Below are 20368 nucleotides of genomic sequence, written 5' to 3' on the forward strand. Positions count from 1 at the left end.
GTATTTTTAGTAGAGGTGAGGTTTCGCCATGTTGGCCAGGCTGGTCTTGAACTACTGACCTCAGGTGATCCACCTGCCTTGGTTTCTCAAAGTGCTGGGATTGCAGGCGTGAGCCACCATATCTGGCCAAAACTTTGGATATTTTAGAAACATTTTCCAGTAATGAGCTCAGAGCTGTTGGTGGTTACATTTCAGAGACACCACAGTGTCCAGTTTTCAGGCTGTGAAATCTAGGAAGTGCTATTCTCACCCTATCAGTTGCATTTGGCATTATAAATGAATGGTACAATGAACTGAAGCAGCAAACTCACCTCTCTTCTTACATCTACTCCTCTGTGACCTTCAGAAAGTCCTCATGTGACTAAATTAAAAGAGGCAATACAGATAGAGCATAGTGACAGGCACATGGCACTCAGTAGGTGTTCCATGAATGGTTTTTTGGTTTCTGTACACCCCTTCTTCCACCTTTTATTTATTTGTTTAGAAGTGGGGCCTTCTCGTGTTCCCAGGCTGGAGTTGAACTCCTGGGCTCAAGCGATCTTCCCACCTCAGCTCCTGAGTAGTTAGGAAGATAGTGCACCACTGCCACTGTGCCCAGCTCCACCTTTTATTTTTAAGGCGACATGCCTTTTTTTTTTCTTTTTTTTTAAATCTAGGATGACTAGCATGAATAGGAGATATCCTAGCAGTAGTATCACTTATCAGCTAATTGTTTTCATTGTATCCCAATACATTGCTGTCAGTTTGTTAATCCTCAAATCCCTGACACGTAGGTCCTACAGAAAACTGTTTTCATTCTTTGACCCATAAATGGGCTGGAAATCAAATAAAGTGTTAATCCAGGTCAGTGGGACTTAGAGCTCTTGAACTTTATGTGTCAAGGATCCTTTTTATTTTATTTTACTTATTTGTTTTTGAGATGTAGTCTTGCTTTGTCGCCCAGGCTGGAGTGCAGTAGAGTGTGATCTTGGTTCACTGCAACCACCGCCTCCTGGATTCAAGCAGTTCTCCTGCCTCAGCCTCCTGAGTAGCTGGGACTACAGGCATGGGCCACCGTGTCTAGTTAATTTTTCTATTTTTAGTAGAGACTGGTTTTCATCATGTTTTCCAGGCTGGTCTCTAACTCCTGACCTCAGGTGATCTGCCTGCCTTGGCCTTCCAATGTGCTGGGATTAACAGGTATGAGCCACCACACCTGGCCAAGGATCCTTTTTTAAACCAAATACATCTCTATAAATCTACTTCTAATTCTTATATATCTTTGATGTCTAAAAAGTAGGTAGGCCTATGCTCTCATCTCTGTGTCCTACACCCTTTCATATTGGCTTCTACGTGATTTCAGAGGCCACATCTCATCTAGTTTTTTTTTCTCTAGTGCCTTCCTTTTTTTTCAGAACTAGTTTTGGGGGGAAGTTCAAACCTGAACTACTGAGGACCCTGGGATTATATGGCACAAATGTTTTACAGACTAATACTATCAGCTCTTCATATCCCTGGCTTTCCTTCAAAAGGATTTCATTGTTCCCAACATTGAAAGGCTAAAATTAGTAGAAATTCTTTGTATTTCTTCAATCTTAAACCAAAAACCTGCTTGGATCAAGGTATCATGTCAATCCAATCAACATGATGATTCTTTGAAGTTCCCTTCTGATTTATTTTGAAATTCAGTTTTAAGACTCTAGCATTAAGAATATGATACAGCTTTAAATAAATGTAACTTGTAGTAGTTGTGTGGTGTTGCCACAACATGCTCCAAAGGATAATTTAAAAAATTTTCCTAGCAGGTACTGGCTATAGATTAAATTGTGTCCTTGCCAACATCATATGTGGAAGTCCTAATCCCCAGTTTCTGAAAATGTGGCCTTATTTGGAGATTACTTGATAGAGATAATCAAGTTAAAAATGAGGTCATTAGAGTGGGTCTTAATGCAATATTACCATTATCCTTGTAAAAGGGGGAAATTTTGACCCAGAGATGGACATGTACATGAGAAGAATACCATGTTAACATGAAGGCAGAAGTCGAAGTGATGGACCTACAAGCCAAGGAATGCCAAAGATTGGCAGCAGAGCACCAGAAGCTAGGAGAGAGGCATGGAGCAGATTCTTCCTCACAGATCTCAGAAGGAACCCTTTATCTTGAACTTTTAGCCTCTAGACCTGTGAAACAATACATTTCTGTTGTTTAAGCCAGCCAGTTTGTGGCACTTTGTTACAGCAGCCCCAGGAAACTAACACAGTATTAAATAGAGAGGGCCTCTCTCAATGAAGCAGCACCCATGCACTCAGCAGCCTTTAAAAGGATAACTCAATGCCTACTGCTCGAACAATCCCATTGACAAGGAGCCCGACTTCACAAAGCAGGCCATTCACATCAATTACCTTCTTTCATTTTTTTACATGATGATAGCCCAAGCTTTCATTAGCTTTTTAAAAATCACCCTTTTTTGGCTAGGCGTAATAACTCATACCTGTGATCCCAGCATTTTGCGAGGCTGAGTCAGGTGAATATTTAGAGCTCAGGAGTTCAAGACCAGCCTGGCCAACATGGTGGGACCACATCTCTTCTAAAAATACAGAAAAAACAGTAGACAAGTGTGGTGGCGGGCACCTGTAATCCCAGCTACTCTGGAGGCTGAGGCAGAAGAATTGCTTGAACCTGGGACATGGAGGGGCAGTGAGCCAAGATCGTACCACTATGCCCTAGCCTGGGTGACAGAGTGAGACTCCATCTCCCTAAAATAAAACAAAACAAAGTAAAATAAAAAATCACCCTTTTTATTCTTTAATAAAGCAGCATTCTTGGGGTGCTTTTGTATTACTTTGCCATAGCACCAAGCATTTGAAGGTTTATAATTTATATTGGTTAATTGAATAAAGACTAGATTTATCATTACAAAAATGTGTCAAATCTTTGCGAGGGTTTAGTGTAAAATTTCTGGGTCAAAAGATGGGACATCATTTCAAAGCAGCCGTTAGTGGTAGCAGGATGTGAATTGGTAGTACTTGCTCATGTCTGTGTTCAGTCACTTTGAATAATTAATTCCGTCATGCAGTATCTTAAAGAAATTCATGAGCAAATATAGGGAAAATATTTGTTAAGGCTAAAGATTCATGATACTAGTCATTTTCCAGCATCCCTGGATTTGTTTATTTTTAAGAAATTTCTCACAGATGTAAGTGACACATGAGTATTTTCTCTCAAGTGTTTTCCAGGAGGGTCCGCTAAACCATATGAGAAATAGTAAAAGAACTTCTTCTGACTCCCTGAATCAATGAAGTCTCTTGAGGGTCAGTGTTTACACTGGGGAAAGGAAATGATTATTTTTTTCCAGGATTAGCTGACTCTCACCAATGTCCATACACTTGAAAAGGCTGTGTGTTAAGTGCCCCTTTCCCAGCTCTGATTCTCTCTAGAGGTGGGCAGCAAGGGTAGCTTCTTAGAGATGGCAAGGATATTTAGTGCTAGAGTTGCAGTAAGGGGAAAAGCAAGAATAAACTTGTCTTCATGGAAGTTACCTTTGAGCATGGAATGCTCATACACATTCAAGCAGCTAAGATATAAACACCAGTATGTTGAGTGTTCCAGCAAACCTGGAGGGCCAAATTACTGGGGGAAATGTAACAAACAAGAGGACTTTACCCTTCCATTCTTACAGAGGATGATGGCATGACTGGAATACACTGAATTCCCTCCCTCCCTCCTTCCTTCCTTATTTTATTGAGCATAACTACATGCTAGAGACTACTAGTGCAGTGGAGATATAAAGTTTACAAATCGATTGTACTTTCTTAACAGACCGCATCTGATTTTCTTTCATACCATTCCAAAGTCCTTCTTGTTTTGCAAGCTTTCCAGGAATAGGTAAAGAGCAATAGCTCTCCTCTGATCTAGTCCCAACCTAGCATGTCACATCCACTGTCAACTCTGTCTTCTTCTTACCAGGTAACCTGTATTTGTGAAGTAATGAGGTTTTCCTTGTATTTGTTGGTTAGGTGTTTCATTAGGTATGTTTTATACACCTCTGTTCAATTCTAAATGTCTGTCCCAGGTGATTTGTTTCCAGAGGCAGAAAAACATTTTATGCAGCTTTTAATACAGTAACATGTATATGTGGTTGTTCAATTTTATTTTTTATGGTGATGTAATTTTGGGATGGATTAGTTCTTTTCTTTGGGGCCATGATGAACGATTGTGTAAGAGACTAGAGGAGCTTAATCAAGTTACTTGCTATTTAAACTAAAATTTTAGCAGGTGCCCATATAGTCTGCATTTGTGTGCAGGTAGGAAAAAGATCCAGAAAAATTGAAGGTTGGTAAAAGTCAGAATAGTGGAGGCAAGAAAGATTTTTGGAAGATCTGAGGAAATCTACTGGAACCCTCAGCATCCTTGTTTCAAGTACGTTTATATAGCAGGCTGTATGATGCAGGTAAAAAAGATCAGAGCATTACTAAATTTGAATTTGGGATCTGTCCCTTACTAGATGTGTGACTCTGGGTCAGTGGTTTAACATCTGTAAGATGGGGCAAATCATAACTACATTGCAGGATTTTTTCTTAAGCTGGAACTAATATTCCCCTCTGATGGAGTCCTACGTCTGAAAACATGGCTGTTGAATTTTTTTCTAGACCCTAAAACCTGAGACTTGATTGTGATGATGAACCTTAGCTTTGGTGGGTATTGCTGTGAGCCTGCTTTCTGTCTTAATGGTGCTCTTTTTCCTGTGGTGTCCTGAGTTTTCAAGTTATCTATAAGCTGAGAGGAAATACAGACGCATTCAGGGTATGTGTGCGACGGGCCTGCTAGGGGAAGATTCCATTTTCAAACTGTATACGTGATAACCTGTTGTTGATACATATTTCATATAAAAGATAAAGTTTTATGCTTTTATTTCCTATTTATGATCTCAAGAGGAAACTATATTAATTTTAAGTTATAATAATACTGTTTCTTCTAGCTTGATATGTGGTGTGCGTGCCTGCATTGGTTTGTGTGTCTTTGTGAAATTGTGTGACTATGAGATTATGTGTTTTTCCAAAAAAGGACCATCTTATGTAACAGACTTTGTTTCAACATTCAACCTCTAGATGGCAGTTTTGTGTATGTATTAGCAACTATTAGAAGGTCCAGTTGAAAATCAGCTGTCCTTCATATACCTTGTATACACTGACAGGAGAGAAAGTGTGTGTGCATGTGTGCGTGTGCGTGTGTGTGTGTGTGTGTGTGTTTTCTATAGGAAAAAATAATCATGTCAGTATTATTCCTTAAAGGAAGAAGAGTATCCTAAATGACTCATTCGTTCTCTAGAAATTCCTTCCTCCCACCCTTTCATCACAAATCATTCATACCCACTTTCTTGCAAAAACAAACATGCTCAGTAAGTTGGGCCTCTGTTTAAACATTACCATTTACCTGGCTCTTTGAACTGAAGTGCCAGGCCCTTTGCTTTAGGGATGGCTTATTTAGGATGGTGCAGAGAAGATGAGTGATTTCAGTGTCCCGTGTGTGCTGAGAATCTGGCAGTCCTACTTTTCCCTCTTGATGCAATGTGCCTTTATCTTATGCAACAGATGAATCCATTTTTCCTGGTTTCAAACTTTCCCTCCCTCCCTTTTTCAACCCTTATTTGAAATAATATTTGATTTTGCCTTCCTGCTGGTTGGATTAGAGTGCTGGTCTCAATGCCATTGACATTTCAGGCAGGAAATGGCGTTTTCCTTCCTCAGAGGGTGTTATATGACTCTGACTTCCGTGACTTGAGTTTGGGGGAAGATACCATAGTTTCTGAATTGCTTTTTGGCTGTTCTGTAAAATTAGATAGTGGAGAAGTTCTTGTAATCTTGTAATCTTAGAAATCATGTAGTTTGAACTTGTCTTTGAGTTTTTTTTTTTTTTTTTTTTAATTAGAGCATGCCTGTTTGCTGTTTGATTCTGGTTTAGCAAAGAATGGGGATATGGTGGTTAATGGACTTGATTGGGAAGGTGATTGAGGCAACCCTAATTTTACTCTTTAGTCTACATCGTGAAATATGTAGTTTTATTGGCTGAGTATACCAGTTATTTGCCAATTTCTAAATATAAGATTAGTTTGTCTTTTTAAAATCGAAACCAAAAATTAGCTATTACATAAGTCTGGATAGAAGAAACATTTCTGTTAATTGTGAGATAGAATAGTAAAATTAAAAACATACATAAACCAGAAGCTATATTTTCAGTTTATCAATAATAGTAACAAGTATTTGCGTTCTCCTTGAGTCTCATCCCATAGTTTAAAATGCCTTGTCCTTGTGCAGTGTGTTAAAATTTGCTTGCTTCTATGTCCCTGACGCCTAGCATCATGACTAGCACATAATAGGTACTCACTCAATTATTTGTTGCATTTAAGAGCCATGCAGTTTAAAAGGCCAAAGATGTCTTTGTCTGGGCTTCCTGATGTTTTACGACTTCAGTCTGTCATAAAAATGTGAGAACTTATCTGATGTGGTTGGCGATATTTACTTTTTAGACTATTATTGTTGCTATGGTCCTAATTATTTTAGAAACATTCCTCTCAAAAGATCTGGGCTGCAGGCTTTAATAGGTTATGATTCATTCATTTATTAGGATCAGTCCTTTCTAAATAATTTATTAGAAGCTACTTCTAAAAACTTAGAGGTTGACCCTTGCTTCCTCCCTCCCTCGTGCTCTGCTTCATTCCTTCCCTCCTTCCTTCTTCTCTTTAAGGTGCTGGTCTTCCTGGATCCCAGGGTACATATGCTACATGCACAGGGGGGCAGTACAGCATTGTCATTAAAGTGTGGGTTTTGCTTTAGATTCAGTCACACCTGGGTTCAAGTCCAGGCTTTCGTACTTACTAGTAATGTGATATTATGCAAGTAATTTATCTGAGTCTCAGTCTTTTCACTTTTAAAAAGAGGTATAATGGTAGTGTCTGCTTCATACAGCTATTGTGAAGAATGAATAATAATACAAGTAAAGTCCTTAGCACAGTGGTTAACACATAATAAACACTCAGTAAATCTGCCTGTGACTTGAGGGCTGCCAGTTGCAGCACTTTCTGGTTTCTCACTTTCTCTGTCTCTCACCTGTACCACACCTAGGTTATCATGGTGCATTATTAAATTTTCCCATGCACAATAGTCTTTAATGCAGAAGGACCTCAACAATTTATTACGTCAGAGCACGCATCGTAGTGCAGATTCATACATTAGATTATCATTGCCTTCCAGTGATGGCACTGGATCCTTGAGTACTGGAAGAACAAGGGAAGCAGCCCAAGTTCCTCCTTTGTGGATGACCTGGAGATACTCTCCTGAGTTTGACTGCAAGGCGAAACAAAAATATAGACAGGCATCCTTCAATGTTGGTCTAATGCATGAGATGGATGAATGTATAACATGCAAGGTTGACCTGGGGTAGAGCTCAGATAGATTCAGAGAAAGACAGACACAGACAACAGAAGTTGCAAACAAGTGGTCTACAGACATACTTGGTTTGGCTTGAATAGGGTTTGAGGCAACATTTTAAAACTGGAAAAATCTGTAACCGCTTATCATGCCTTCTCACATGTTAGCTGTTGGCTGAGCTGAATAAGATACTTCCTTTAGATGGGGTTATGTGCTCTCTGCTCTATCACAGTCACCACCATGCCCTGTTGCCCACCTCCCCCATGAAAACAAGTGACAACTTTTTGCTTTGCACTTGCACTGTTGTTTTTCCCATGGAGGGGAGATAATTCTTTGTTCTTTGTTTCTATCTGAAAGTAAAACTGCAAAAGAAAAAAGATACTAAGATGAGACCAAGCAGTTTTCCTCGGATTAAAAAATTTCTTATCCGGTTTTCCTCATTTTGCTTACTTACTCTGTCTCTGTAGACATTTGGTTCTGTAATCTCATAAACAGACATGGAAAAGATGTCATTCTCCAAGATTATTCTTCATGGCTTTGGCCATATCTTTGTGTAAATGAAGCTCTTCTGAACCTGAACCATTGCATTGTCCAGGAAATGTTAGGAATTCATTTTCCCAGTAGCACTTTAGAAACAAAGGACTACTTCCCCTCCCTGGAATTTGCAAAGCTCCTTTTTGCAAGTGGATGGCAGCTCATGCTCCATTCCTTCATCATTCTCCTTTGTCTTCCTATATAAGCATAGTGAGCAGGTTTCAGACACAGGTTTGAGGTTGTGTGTTCCTGTGGGTGCCTCAGCTCTTCTACTTTGAACTTGAACCTTACATATATGGCAGTGTGGATGGAAGCTGGGGAATGAACTCATGCCAACAGAAGATTTATAGTCTTATGAATGAATAAACCCTAGATCTTTGGAGGCTGATTTAGAAAGAACAGTACTGTTATATTCTGAGTGTTTTTGTTTCAGTGGGGTGGAGTTAGGAATAGCATTTCCTTGTCCAATAGGAAGTGGGTAAATTGCCAAACCACTGAGATCACTATTGTTGACTCAGATTCAGGAATAAGATTAGAGTAGGGAAGCTGTCGAGTAACCCTGGAATTGGGGCTGGTTGTGATTCTGTTTGCTCTTGGCTGGTGAGCAGACTGGAGTTGATATAGCCAGTGGTCCCCGGATCCTGGATGTGTTGCTAAACCATATGTTGCTTTCCATGGGCTGTTTCTGGGGGCCAGGGTTGGAGGAGATAAGGTGTTGGGTAACAGCTTGCCCTGTGATAGATGGAGAGCTATTTTTTTTTTGCATGGCTCCTGTAGTGTGAAAGGTGAGGCTACCAGCTCAGAGAAAATTCCAGATCCTTGTTCATGATTCTCAAGCAGATCCAGATATAGCGCTAAGGACATATTCGGAGAGAAAAGGAATCGCTGTATTTTAAGTAGATTCTTAGGATTGAGCTCTACAGATGATTTTTAAGTCATTTGCTCCTTTCTCTCATCTGGTGGGTGGAGGGAGCTCCCTGGCAGATTTTTTTAAATTTGCCAGCGACCCCTTCTCTGTTGTTATTAGTTATCAGACATTAATTTTAAAAGGAAGTGGTAGGCCACTTTGTTGTGTTACTCAGGAGGAAAAAGGAAATGGCCATTATGTCAGCGCAGGTGTGTCCCTTCAGCCCTCAGCCCTGTGTGTTTTGTGGTAGAGGCATGAATTTTTGGAGCATTCACCGTGTGCCTGACACTTTGAAATGTCGCATACACTTCTCATGTGACCTTCCCAGCATGCCCTGAGGTGTCATCTGATAACACTGGTAGACAAGTAATTAAACTGCTCTATGCTACAATTATTTAGGATGTAGGTAATAAGAGTAGCACAAAATAGTTCAGTTGCTAGTCTGCCATGTTTATATGGCTAGGAAGCACTAGAGTCAAGATAACTAGTGAGCCTAAATTATTGATGAGAAGTCATAGCTCTTGGGTACTTGACATAATTTTTATTGAGGTGTAATCACAGCAAAATGTGTGAATCTGAGGTCTGTATTTTAGCAGCTTTTTATACACACACACAACTGTGTAACCGCCCAGATGAAGATATAGAATGTTTCTGTCACTCCAGAAGATGCCTTTGTGCCCCTTTCCAGTCATTGCCCATATCTCCTCCAAAAAACAATTACTCTTCTGACTTCTGTCGCCATAGATGAGTTTTGCAAGCATTTGAACATCATAGAACTGGGGTCATACAGTCACATAATCTTTAGTGTCTGGCTTCTTTCCCTCATTATGACGTCTCTGAGAATCATTTGTGTTGCATGTAGGAGTAGTTGAGTCTTTTTATTATTATTATTATTGTTGTATGGTATTTAATTATTCAAATATACAACAGTTTATCCATTTGTCAAGGGATATTTGTTTATTTGTTGTTGTTTTTGCAACTTTGGCTATTCTAAACAAAACTTCAAGCATTCTTGAGTGTGCCTTTTGGTGGGCATATCCACTTATTTCTCTTGAGTATATATATGGAGGTAGAATTGCTAGGTCATAGGGTAGGTGTATGTTTAGTTCCAGTAGATATTGCCAAAGTAGTTTCATCAACTTATTCTCCCACCAGCAATATATGAGAGTCCCAGTTGGTCTACATTTTTGCCAGTACTGGTTATTGGTGGCCTTCTAATGCCCTCTATTTAGGAGGGTGCTTGTTATATCTCATTGTGGTTTTAATCACATTTCCCTGATAAGTAATCAGTTTATGCTCTATTTTTCAGCCTTATTGGCCATTTGGATGTCCTCTTTTATGAAGTGTTTATTCAAGTGTTTGTTGTATTGGGTTGTTAATTTTTTTCTTATTTATTTGTAGGCATTCTTTACATATTCTGGATATGAGTCTTGGAGATAGATATTACAAATATCTTCTCTCTGATTTGCCTTTTCATTTTCTTAATAAAAGTAATTCAATAATTAAATTCATCTTTTGATGAGTGTAAGTCCTTCATTTTGGTGATATTCAATTTTTTAATATTTTTACTTTATGATTAGGACTTTTTTTTTTTTTTTTTTAAAACAAACAACTAATTACCTTTCCATCTCTTGAGTATTTTAAGACAGATAAAACATGGAGAACCACTGCTGTAGAAAGTAAGCCCCAGTTACTCTGGATGCTGTTGGATTCTAGTTTTGATTAGCTGTTTGCCTAGAGTGGTGTCATAAGCCTTCATATTTATGAAGCACTTTAGGTTTTTACAGAGATCTTTATCATTCAATCTTGTTTAATCCCATGCAGGAGCTCACTAAGGTATTTGCAGAAGTGCATGACTGATTTTGACACCAGAGGACTTGGGTGGTCAACATGAGCTCTCTGGGGCCTGCGGTGCCATCACATTGGCATGGCATTGTGCACAAGAGTTAAGGGTTGGGCTGCTTGTGTTCACATCCTGGCTCTGAATCTTGCTAGCTCTGTGGTTGTGGACAAGACACTTAACCTCTCTGAGCCTTGATTTTCTCATCTGCTAAAGGGGAATAATGAGAATACACTTTTCTCATGATATAGGTGTGAAGATTAGGTGAATTATTATTGTTATTATTTTTTGAGATGGAGTCTTGATCTGTCACCAGGCACCAGGCTGGAGTGCAGTGGTGCGATTTCGGCTCACTGCAACCTCTGCCTCCTGGGTTCAAGCTGTTCTCCTGCCTCAGCCTCCCAAGTAGCTGGGACTACAGGTATGAGCCACCACTCCCAGCTAATTTTTGTATTTTTAGTAGAGACAGGGTTTCACCATGTTAGCCAGGATGGTCTCAATCTCTTGACCTCATGATCTGCCCGCCTTGGCCTCTCAAAATGCTGGGATTACAGGTGTGAGCCACCACACCTGGCAGGTGAATTAATTTATATATAGTCCTTAGCACAGCAGCTGGCACATACTGCTGGTTTATGATTATTAATGTTCTTTTATTATAGTGACTCTACTAGGCTCACAATTCTTTGTAAAGGTAAAAAGAGCTCTGATCATATACTCCATTTCTCTTTCATTGTTTCATATGTTCCCTTCCTCATTCCATATTATCCTCCTACTTTTTTTTTTTTTTTCTTTTTTGGGATGGAGTCTTGGTCTGTTGTCAGGCTGGAGTGCAGTGGCTTGATCTCTGCTCACTGCAACCTCTGCCTCCCGAGTTCAAGCAATTCTCCTGCCTCAGCCTCCCGAGTAGTTGGGACTACAGGAGCGCATCACCACACCCAGCTAATTTTTGTATTTTTTAGTAGAGACGGGGTTTTACCATGTTGGCCAGGTACCCATCTCTTGACTTCGTGATCCTCCCGTCTCGGCCTCCCAGATCGCCGCGCCTGGCCTATCCTCCTACTTTTAATCTCTCTCTTCTCTGACTCCCTGCCCTGCCCATTTTTGCTATGAAGAACCACATGCATTTCAAACATGAACTAAATTGACATCCTGTAAGAGAAGGTCTCAATCTATGCTATTTTATAGGGACTGACATGGAAAGTGGAGGGTCGTTGAAGGTTTTGTTTATTTTATTTTGTTTTGAGGGATATTTGTTAGTAGGGACACGGGGAAGGAAAATATGGTGAGAAAGTTATTGTTTTACTCCAGAATAAAGAAAGTTCACCCTTTCTACCTTGGTTCTTGGAAATCCATATGTAAGGCATTTGTATAACAGTGGTTCTAACTGTAATGAAGGAAAAGAAACTTGGAATCAAAAGAGTGTTTTCTAGATGTCTACAAAGGATAGTACTATGATCCAGATGTACATACATCAGGCTGAGAGAAAATTATCTGAACTTAGGGTCATGGGATTAGAACTGAGTGTGTTAAATCCGCTTTATTCACCACCTACTATCCGCCCCCTACCCTACTCCACCCTGCAAAAGGGAACAAGACTACATGTGGAAAAGAACTTGTATTTTGATATTTCTTCTTGAAATGAAAACAAATCCTGTTGACTTTCCTGGTTACCAAGGCCAAGTGGCCCACCCTTCATAGCCTCTGAGCTTGTCAAGCTTCCTCTTTATGGCTCGGGGTGGAAATCTCACACTGTGTGCCATGACATTGATATAATACCTGTGAGCCCCTGAGACCTTGATACATAGGCAGCTCTTGTGATCTCACTGTTTGCTGGTGAGCCACTAGCAGGAAACAAACTAGAGACATGTTGGCTCCTTGACCTCACTGCAGAGAGGAGGGTGACTTTGCTCTCTAGGGCAAGGGGAACAGGAAGGAAAAGAGTGGGGATGGAGTGGACATCCCAGGGTGTGGGCCTCAAACTTAACTCTGAATCAAGATCACCTGGGGAGTTGGTTAAAATCCAAGTTCCCAGGGTCAGCCCAGTTCAGATTCAGTAGAGTGGGATTGGGCTGGAATCTCCATGTAAGAGGAATGCCCAATTCTGAAGCAGGTGGCACAGGAGCAGCACCTATAGCAACACTCAGAGACCCAGAACCAGGGACTTGAGAGTTCTGCAATAGACAGTAGCTGCAGAGGCTTTTCGTTCTGCAATAGACAGTAGCTGCAAAGCTATTAAAATGTTGTGGTTGGTTTTTAGAAAGGTGGAATCAATCCATTGTGCCCTCAAGCCACTGGGTCATTTCTGTGGAGCCACCACTGTCAGCTCTCTGCAGACACCCAGTGAGTCTGCCACACTGAGTGGGCTGATGGTGAGAAGTGGGCGCTTGGTTGGGTCTGAGAATGAGAATTTCTGACAAGACAAGGGAGAGTCCTGGAAGATACTCATGGAGAGAGGAGTTATTCCATCTTCTGAGTTACCTTTGTATGATGGTGCCAGTCCCAGTATGATCTTCATGGGAATGACTACCCTCTTGGGATCAGGGTCCCACTGTCATCAACATGCCCACCATGTACCTGCCCACCCCTCCTCCCACCCACATACACCCACACTCATCTTTTTGTCTCTTGCTCCTTTTCTCATTCCCTTCTCTTGCTCGTTTGCATGCTTTCCACCTCTCTCTCTCCCCCACACAAACACGTTCACACCCTCACACATTCATACTCCCATCCCGATGCCCCTTATAACCCTAACCCATCTGTATTTACATGCTCAGAGCTCTAAAATTTTTTTTTTTGAGATGGAGTCTCATTCTGTCACCAGGCTGTAGTGAAGTGGCATGGTTTTAGCTCATTGCAACCTCCACCTGTGGGTTCAAGCGATTCTCCTGCCTCAGCCTCCTAAGTAGCTGGGACTACAGGCGTGGGCCACCATGCCCAGCTATTTTTTGTAGATTTAATAGAGACCGGGTTTCACCATGTTGGCTGGAATGGTCTCTATCTCTTGACCTTGTGATCCACCCACCTCAGCCTCCCAAAGTGCTGAGATTACAGGTGTGAGCCACCGTGCTCAGCTAAATTTTTTTTTAAGGGGATGTTGAGGGGTGATTAATGAAAAGAATCAAATGTGATTTTTAAATTATGTTAAACACAAATAGGTTTAGCATATTTGTTGGAACTATAGATATAAGCCAGAAGCAGAGATGATGGGCGTGTGAGAATTAACAGGCTTGGGTGTTTATGGGGCCCCGGCTTGTGCTGCTTAGGGTGTTGCTCAGCCTGTGTGGTTTTCATACCTATTGTTGTAGGATCATTAGCAGCGTTTGTGCACTCAGACAGGAATAGGACGTTAGTTGTTGCTCAGTGGACCTCTTCCTCCTTTTTAGGCTGTCTCAAATTTTAAGGAGGATGGTTTTAACTAGCAATTCTTAACTTTTTGAGGGCTGCAGTTCTTTTTGAGAATCTGATAGACAATTTGAATTGTCTCTACAGAAAAACACACATACATTTAAGGGAGAGGAGGAGGTGGTTTAGAGACACTCTAAGATCCATCCTCGCCTTAAGCAAAGAATGCCTGCTTTAATGGGCATTGAAGGCTTCTAACCACTTCTCCCACGGTCATTTTTATGGCACAGTCTCTTTTCTTGTGGAGTGCCATTTGTAATGGGAACTGAACAAATACCATTTGACATTGTGTGCATGTCTTCTGGAAGGTTTGTACTCAGTTTTAGAGAGCAAGCAGATTTCAGTGAGTGAAATGATCTAATGCATATAAAGCACTTAGCACCTGACATGATTAAGTACTTATTTTTTAAAAATATTATGCACATTTAATCATAACTACCAGATGATGACCACCATAAAACTTCACCATGACTGAAGCAGTTTAGAAGCGTTGGACTAGATATTGGAAGACAAGGATGCCTCCAGCTTGGATATTTTCCCCTCTTTTTTGAGTCCAGTGATTCCATTCACTTCCACAAATATTTATTGCATTTCTACTGCAAGTAAAATATTCTGTTAAGCATTTTGAGGACTAGAATAAAATTTCAAGGAACAGTGTCTAAAGGAATCACTTCTATATGTCTCTTACCTGTAAAATAGGGTCATATCTTCCGTGTTTCTGCCTCTCTGAGGTAGATGGACTGACAGAGGAATTTGGTCCTTCCTTTCTGAGACTAGAAGGTGGCTTAGAAAAGCCAAGTGTTGTGCCCCTCTTGGTGTTGTTAACCCTAGCAACCACTGACTTAGTTGAGTTTAAAATTCACCTTCACCAATGTCTCTACATGTGGCATTGATTTCATATCCATGTGTCTCCCTTCTCTGCAGGCCAGGGGTTATCACCATGCAAGCATTGTCGGAAGAGGACCGGAGGCTCTGGATGGAAGCCATGGATGGCCGGGAACCTGTAAGTAACAATTGAGGGAAGTAGAGCAAGAATAAAGGCCCCGAGTTTTTTGTTGCTTCCCTAGTGCAGTGATTTTTGCTGTTGTTCTAAAGTCTTGGGTTTTTGAAACCAATGTACCAGAAGTGGTTTTTTATTCCTAGGTTTATGTTTGTGGATATTGATATTGCTTCTGTAAAGATGTAGTTCTTGAGCTTCGGCCTCTCAATCCTAAGGCATGGACTCTGCATAGCATTACACCAGAACTCCCTCTTTGCAGAAACAGGTGTAATGTCCCCAGGTCTATTGAAGGAGGCAGAGTCTGGTCTGGCCTGCTAAAATTACAGGTTATGCAACATCTTTTATCATTGACTTATGGTTCAGCTTCCTGTAGTAACTCATCTCGTCTTATAAGCAGTGGGAGATTATTAGGGTGGATGGAGGGAGGTGGGCCTGGTAATGTGATCCATGCTCCCATTTCAGAGATGCTGGCCTCCGCTGGGTGGTATAATCTTGTAGTTGTTCTGTATCTTGTGACATGTAAAATCTATAAGAGCCCTGGCATCATTGTAGTCACCTTATTTTAGTTCCAAGGATCTCAACTCCTTTAGTTTCCTAAAGAGAGAGATAAATATAGACAAATGATGTCTATGTAATTGACAGTAATACTAGGCTTAATTTTGGCTCTCATTGCTGAAAGCCTCTAGGGGACATTACTAGAGATATATGCCCAGTACACAATTAGCAGCTCCAGCTTTAATCACCATCTCCCTGATTAGTTAAATCTGTCCCCCTGGGAGTTTTGGATTTCTCTAGTTAGCTCTTTCTCTAGTCGGTGTTAGTGTGGTTGCCTTATTTCAGCAAATCGCAAGGTTACAGAAATCCTAAGTACAATCTAACCGTGTGCTACCAACAAAAGAGAAAAAGAATCTACAATGCCAGAGGGCCAATAATTGATACAAAGGTACTATCCAAAGGGAGGAAATGTGTGCAAGGAAGAAGTAGGCCATGGGCTCCACTGACTGGAGAACTCTATGCGTCAAGCTGGATAATGTCAGCTGATTTGTGTGTCCCTTTCTCAGTCTACCCTGGTGAGGTGATCTGGTAACATAGATTAATGTACCTTTTTACTCAGTCATATTTTATACAAACATGGGACTCAACTCAATCAACTAAGCGTAAAGAAATAACTAGTATTATATGACATTTGACATAGAGCAAGGTCTCTTAAAGATTTAAATGATGATTAAGGCACAGTTTGCTAAACTGTAATTAAGCGTTGTTTAATCTTCATTCTTCTTGTGGGCTAAAATATAAGATAGCTCTCATTGTCTCTGAATATGTTGTTACCCCTAGAAACCCTCAAAACCAGATATACATTTCTACCTTTAGAGCTTTATGGGCACAATAGCTGCTTGATGTCAAAGGCCTTTGAAAGAAGCTTCCCAAGTAGGTCTTTCTTTTTGCTAGCATTATCTACCATTTGTTGAGCACGTTTTTGCATGTTAGGCACAGGATTAAGCACATCACATCTCTTAACCCATTTATTTCCCTTTAGTACTTAGTGAGATAAGTGCTGTGATTCCATTTTATAGGTGAGGAAACTGAGGCTTAGAGAGGTTAAATAACTTGCCCCAAGTTGCACAGATAGTAAATGGCTGTATTAGTAGGTTACAGGCTAGGTTGCTATAACAGAGAGACACCAAAGAACAGTGACTTATGGAAGATAGGGAAATGTATTTCTCTCTTAGAGCCGAGAAGGAAGCAGTCTATGCCTGATAGGGTCATTCTGCCATCCTCAGCCCATGGCTTCCTACATTGCTCCAGTGATTGCCATTTTCCCGCCAGAAAAATGAGGACAAAAGTATTTTGAAGGATTCAGAAGATGCACTCATGACTTCCATTGGCTCAAACATAGTACAGCCACATCTATCTCCAAAGCAGACTGGGAAATCTAGGTTGTACCTAGGCAGTCATGAGCCCAGCCAGGACCCCGGGCATGTTATTATTTCAAAGAAGAGGAGGAGAAAGGATACTGTGAATAGTTGGCAGTCCCCATCCTAGTGGCAAAGCTAGAATTTGACCCATGTCTAATCCTAGACATATTCGATTTTCATCTTTAATGGAGATAAAATTTCAAATTGCCTTGTAAGAATTCTCAGTTCATTTTTACAATACTTTCACTCATTGCCTTGAATGATTCTTCAACTTATAGGAGAGGAAACGCCCAGGGAGAAAAATCCTGTTACGTCATTCTATTCTTGGTATGCATAAAAAAGAGCCAAATTATAACAACAACAAAAAAACCCCACCAAAACCTACTGACATCTCTCCCCCTGTCCCCAATAAGTCAGAGTTCTAAAACTGCTTGGCCAATTAATTCAATTTTAAGCCTTTCCTGCCTCTTTCCCTGCCACTTAGATATTTGTTCTCTGTCTGTGTATAATTGATCTTCTTACTAACCACTTCAGTTTTCCTGTAGATTAACATCTGGCCTGTACAGATGGAAAGTGTGCTGTTGAAAGAAACATCTTACTCCAGAATGTACAAATTAAAACAAGTTTAAACACAAAATAATTTTGTTTCTAAACATGATATAAAATTATTTCCTCATAGGAACATATATCTTGCACTGAAAACCACACTTCCGTGTGCTTTTTAGTTTCCTAAAGAGAGGGATAAATATAGACAAATGATGTCTATGTAATTGACAGTAATACTAGGCTTAATTTTGGCTCTCATTGCTGAAAGCCTCTAGGGGACATTACTAGAGATATATGCCCAGTAGACAATTAGCAGCTCCAGATTTAATCACCATCTCCCTAATTAGTTAAATCTGTCCCACTGGGAGTTTTGGATTTCTCTACCTAGCTCTTTGTCTAGTTGGTGTTAGTGTGGTTGCCTTATTTCAGGGAGATGTTAATAGTGGCAACTATCTTCTGTTTTATACTTCTATCTCAGTTTGTTCTATGATGGATTATTTGGTGTTGGTGGTTTTTTGTTTTTTTGGGGGGGTTGTTTAGTTTCTATTTTTTTTGTTCTTTCATTGTTCACTAATACCTTAGGATGGTTGGTTGAAAATCAAAGAAAAGCTAAATGAGCCCCAAATCAGTTGATTTTGCAACATTTCATTTTTAAATATTAAATTTAGTTTTAGGGCTAAATCATAGTTTTTAATATACAATCATACGCTAGTCTAAAGAAATGTTGAATGTCTTTATGGTGTTGGTGGACATATAATGGAGGAAAAAATTAGAATTTTCTTCCTACAGTAAGCATTATGGATGTTGTCTATGTAGTAAATTTGAATTATTTTAATTCAAATGTAGGTAACCCAATTCGAACTTGGGGAAAAGCTGGATTTATTGGGTTACATGACTGAAAAATACTGGAGTCTAATAGTCTTCGACCCATCTGAATCTGGGATCTTACATAATATTTGCAGTTGGTTTCTTCTTTTGAATTGGCTTCATTTTCCAACGTGTTCTTTTCATAGAGTGGTGAGATGCTTCCTTACTATTTGTTCCAATCTTACATCTTATTATTAAGAACAGATAATAATAAGATGTAACCTTTTTCTGTAATGGGCCGGATAGTAAGTATTTTAGGCTTTGTGGGCCATGTGGTTGCTGTTGCAGCTACTATCTTTGCTGCTGTAGCTAAAAAGCTGTCATCAACAACATGTAAATGAATAGGTATAGCCATGTATCAGTAAAACTTTGTTTACAAAAACAGATGGCTGGCCAGATTTGGGTCATGAGCCATACACAGTTTGTTGATCCCTGATCTATAAGTCTAGCGGAAAGAGAACTTTTATGTAATCATTCGAAAAAAGTTCCTTATTTGGATTTTACTGGACTAACTTGGTCCAGAGGCCAGGATAGATGAATTGACCAGAACTTACTCACATGCCCATTGCAATGGAGCTGTATAAATGGTGAGGGAAGGTTGTCTTTCTCTGAGAGAAAAAGCACTGTTGTATAAAGGAAGGAGGTAGATACTAGTCAAGAAAAGCAACACAGGTTCTACTTATTCTCAGATGTATGTTTCTTTAAACTTTATGTTCAGAAAGCTTCCTTTTTGATACTTGACTAAAGGTGAAAACCCCAAGTTTACCACTAACATCATACTTAGAGTAAAAGACTGAATGCTTTCCCCTTAAGACTGGGAACAAGATGAGGGTGTTCACTCTCACCACTCTTACTCAACAGAGGACTGGGTGTCCTGGTCAGTGCAGTAGGACAAGAAAGTAATGTAACAGGCATACAGATTAGAAAGAAAGGGATAAAACTGCCCCCACTTTCAGATAACACGATTGTCTGTGTAGAAAATCCCAAGGAATACACACACACGCACACACACATACACAGAACCCTTCTTTAATTAGTGGGTGAGTTCAGAAACATCACAGAATACAAGATAAACACACATAGAAAATCAATCATATTTCTATAGATTAGCCATAATCATATAGTGATCAAAGTTAAACATAACACCATTGTTAGTCACTCTCCCCAAAAATGAAGTGACTAGACATAAATCTAATTAAACATGTAGAAGACCTGTATGTTGAAAATTACAAACTACTGATGAAAGAAACTAAAGATCTAAATAAATGGAGAGACACTAATGGATTGGAAGAATGAGCATAGGAAAGATGTCAGTCCTCCTCAAATTGATTGTAGGTTTAATGCAATTCCTATCAGAATCACAGCAAGATTTCTTATAGATACAGACAGGCTTGTTCTAAAATTTATACATAAAGGCACAGAAACCAAAATAGATAAAACGATTTTTAAAAAAGAAGAATGAATTGGAAGTAATATCTCTACCCTATTTTAAGACTTCCTTTTTAGTGACAGTAATCAGGACTATGGTATTGACAGAGGGATAGACACATAGATCAATGGAACAGAATAAAGAACCCAGAAATAGACTCACACAAATATGCCCAATTGATTTTTGACAGAGGTGCAAAAGCAGTTCAATGGAGGAAGGATAGTTTTTTCAAGAAATGGTGCTTTTTAAAACAAAACATCCATAGGCCAGAAAAAAAAAAAAAAAACCCTTCACTTAAACCTCATATCTTATACAAAATTTAATTCAGAATGGATAATAGATTGAAACGTAAAATGTAACACTTTAAAACTTTTAGAAGAATGTGTGGGATCTAGGGCTAGATGAAGAGTTTTAGATGCAATGCCAAAAGCATACACAACCCATAAAATAAAAAATAAAGTTTTCTTCATCAAAATTAAAAACTTTTGCTTTGTGTGTGAAAGACCCTCTTAAGAGGATG

The 20368-nt window shown here is 39.7% G+C and overlaps 1 protein-coding gene across 6 annotated transcripts in view; it reads left to right on the forward strand.

The window, feature by feature from the left end:
* The window catches only part of ARHGAP26 (Rho GTPase activating protein 26), a 462881-nt gene that overhangs the window by 152338 nt on the left and 290175 nt on the right, over positions 1-20368 (forward strand). For all 6 annotated transcript variants that reach the window (XM_032291490.1, XM_032293486.1, XM_032292845.1 and 3 more), the window contains exon 11: positions 15015-15093. In XM_032291490.1, coding sequence (XP_032147381.1) covers positions 15015-15093 — 79 coding nt within the window. The remainder of the gene's footprint in view (positions 1-15014; positions 15094-20368) is intronic.

This window comes from Sapajus apella, unplaced genomic scaffold (assembly GCF_009761245.1).
Source record: "Sapajus apella isolate SASKATOON/1434 unplaced genomic scaffold, GSC_monkey_1.0 scaffold1, whole genome shotgun sequence".
Classification (NCBI taxonomy): domain Eukaryota; kingdom Metazoa; phylum Chordata; class Mammalia; order Primates; family Cebidae; genus Sapajus; species Sapajus apella.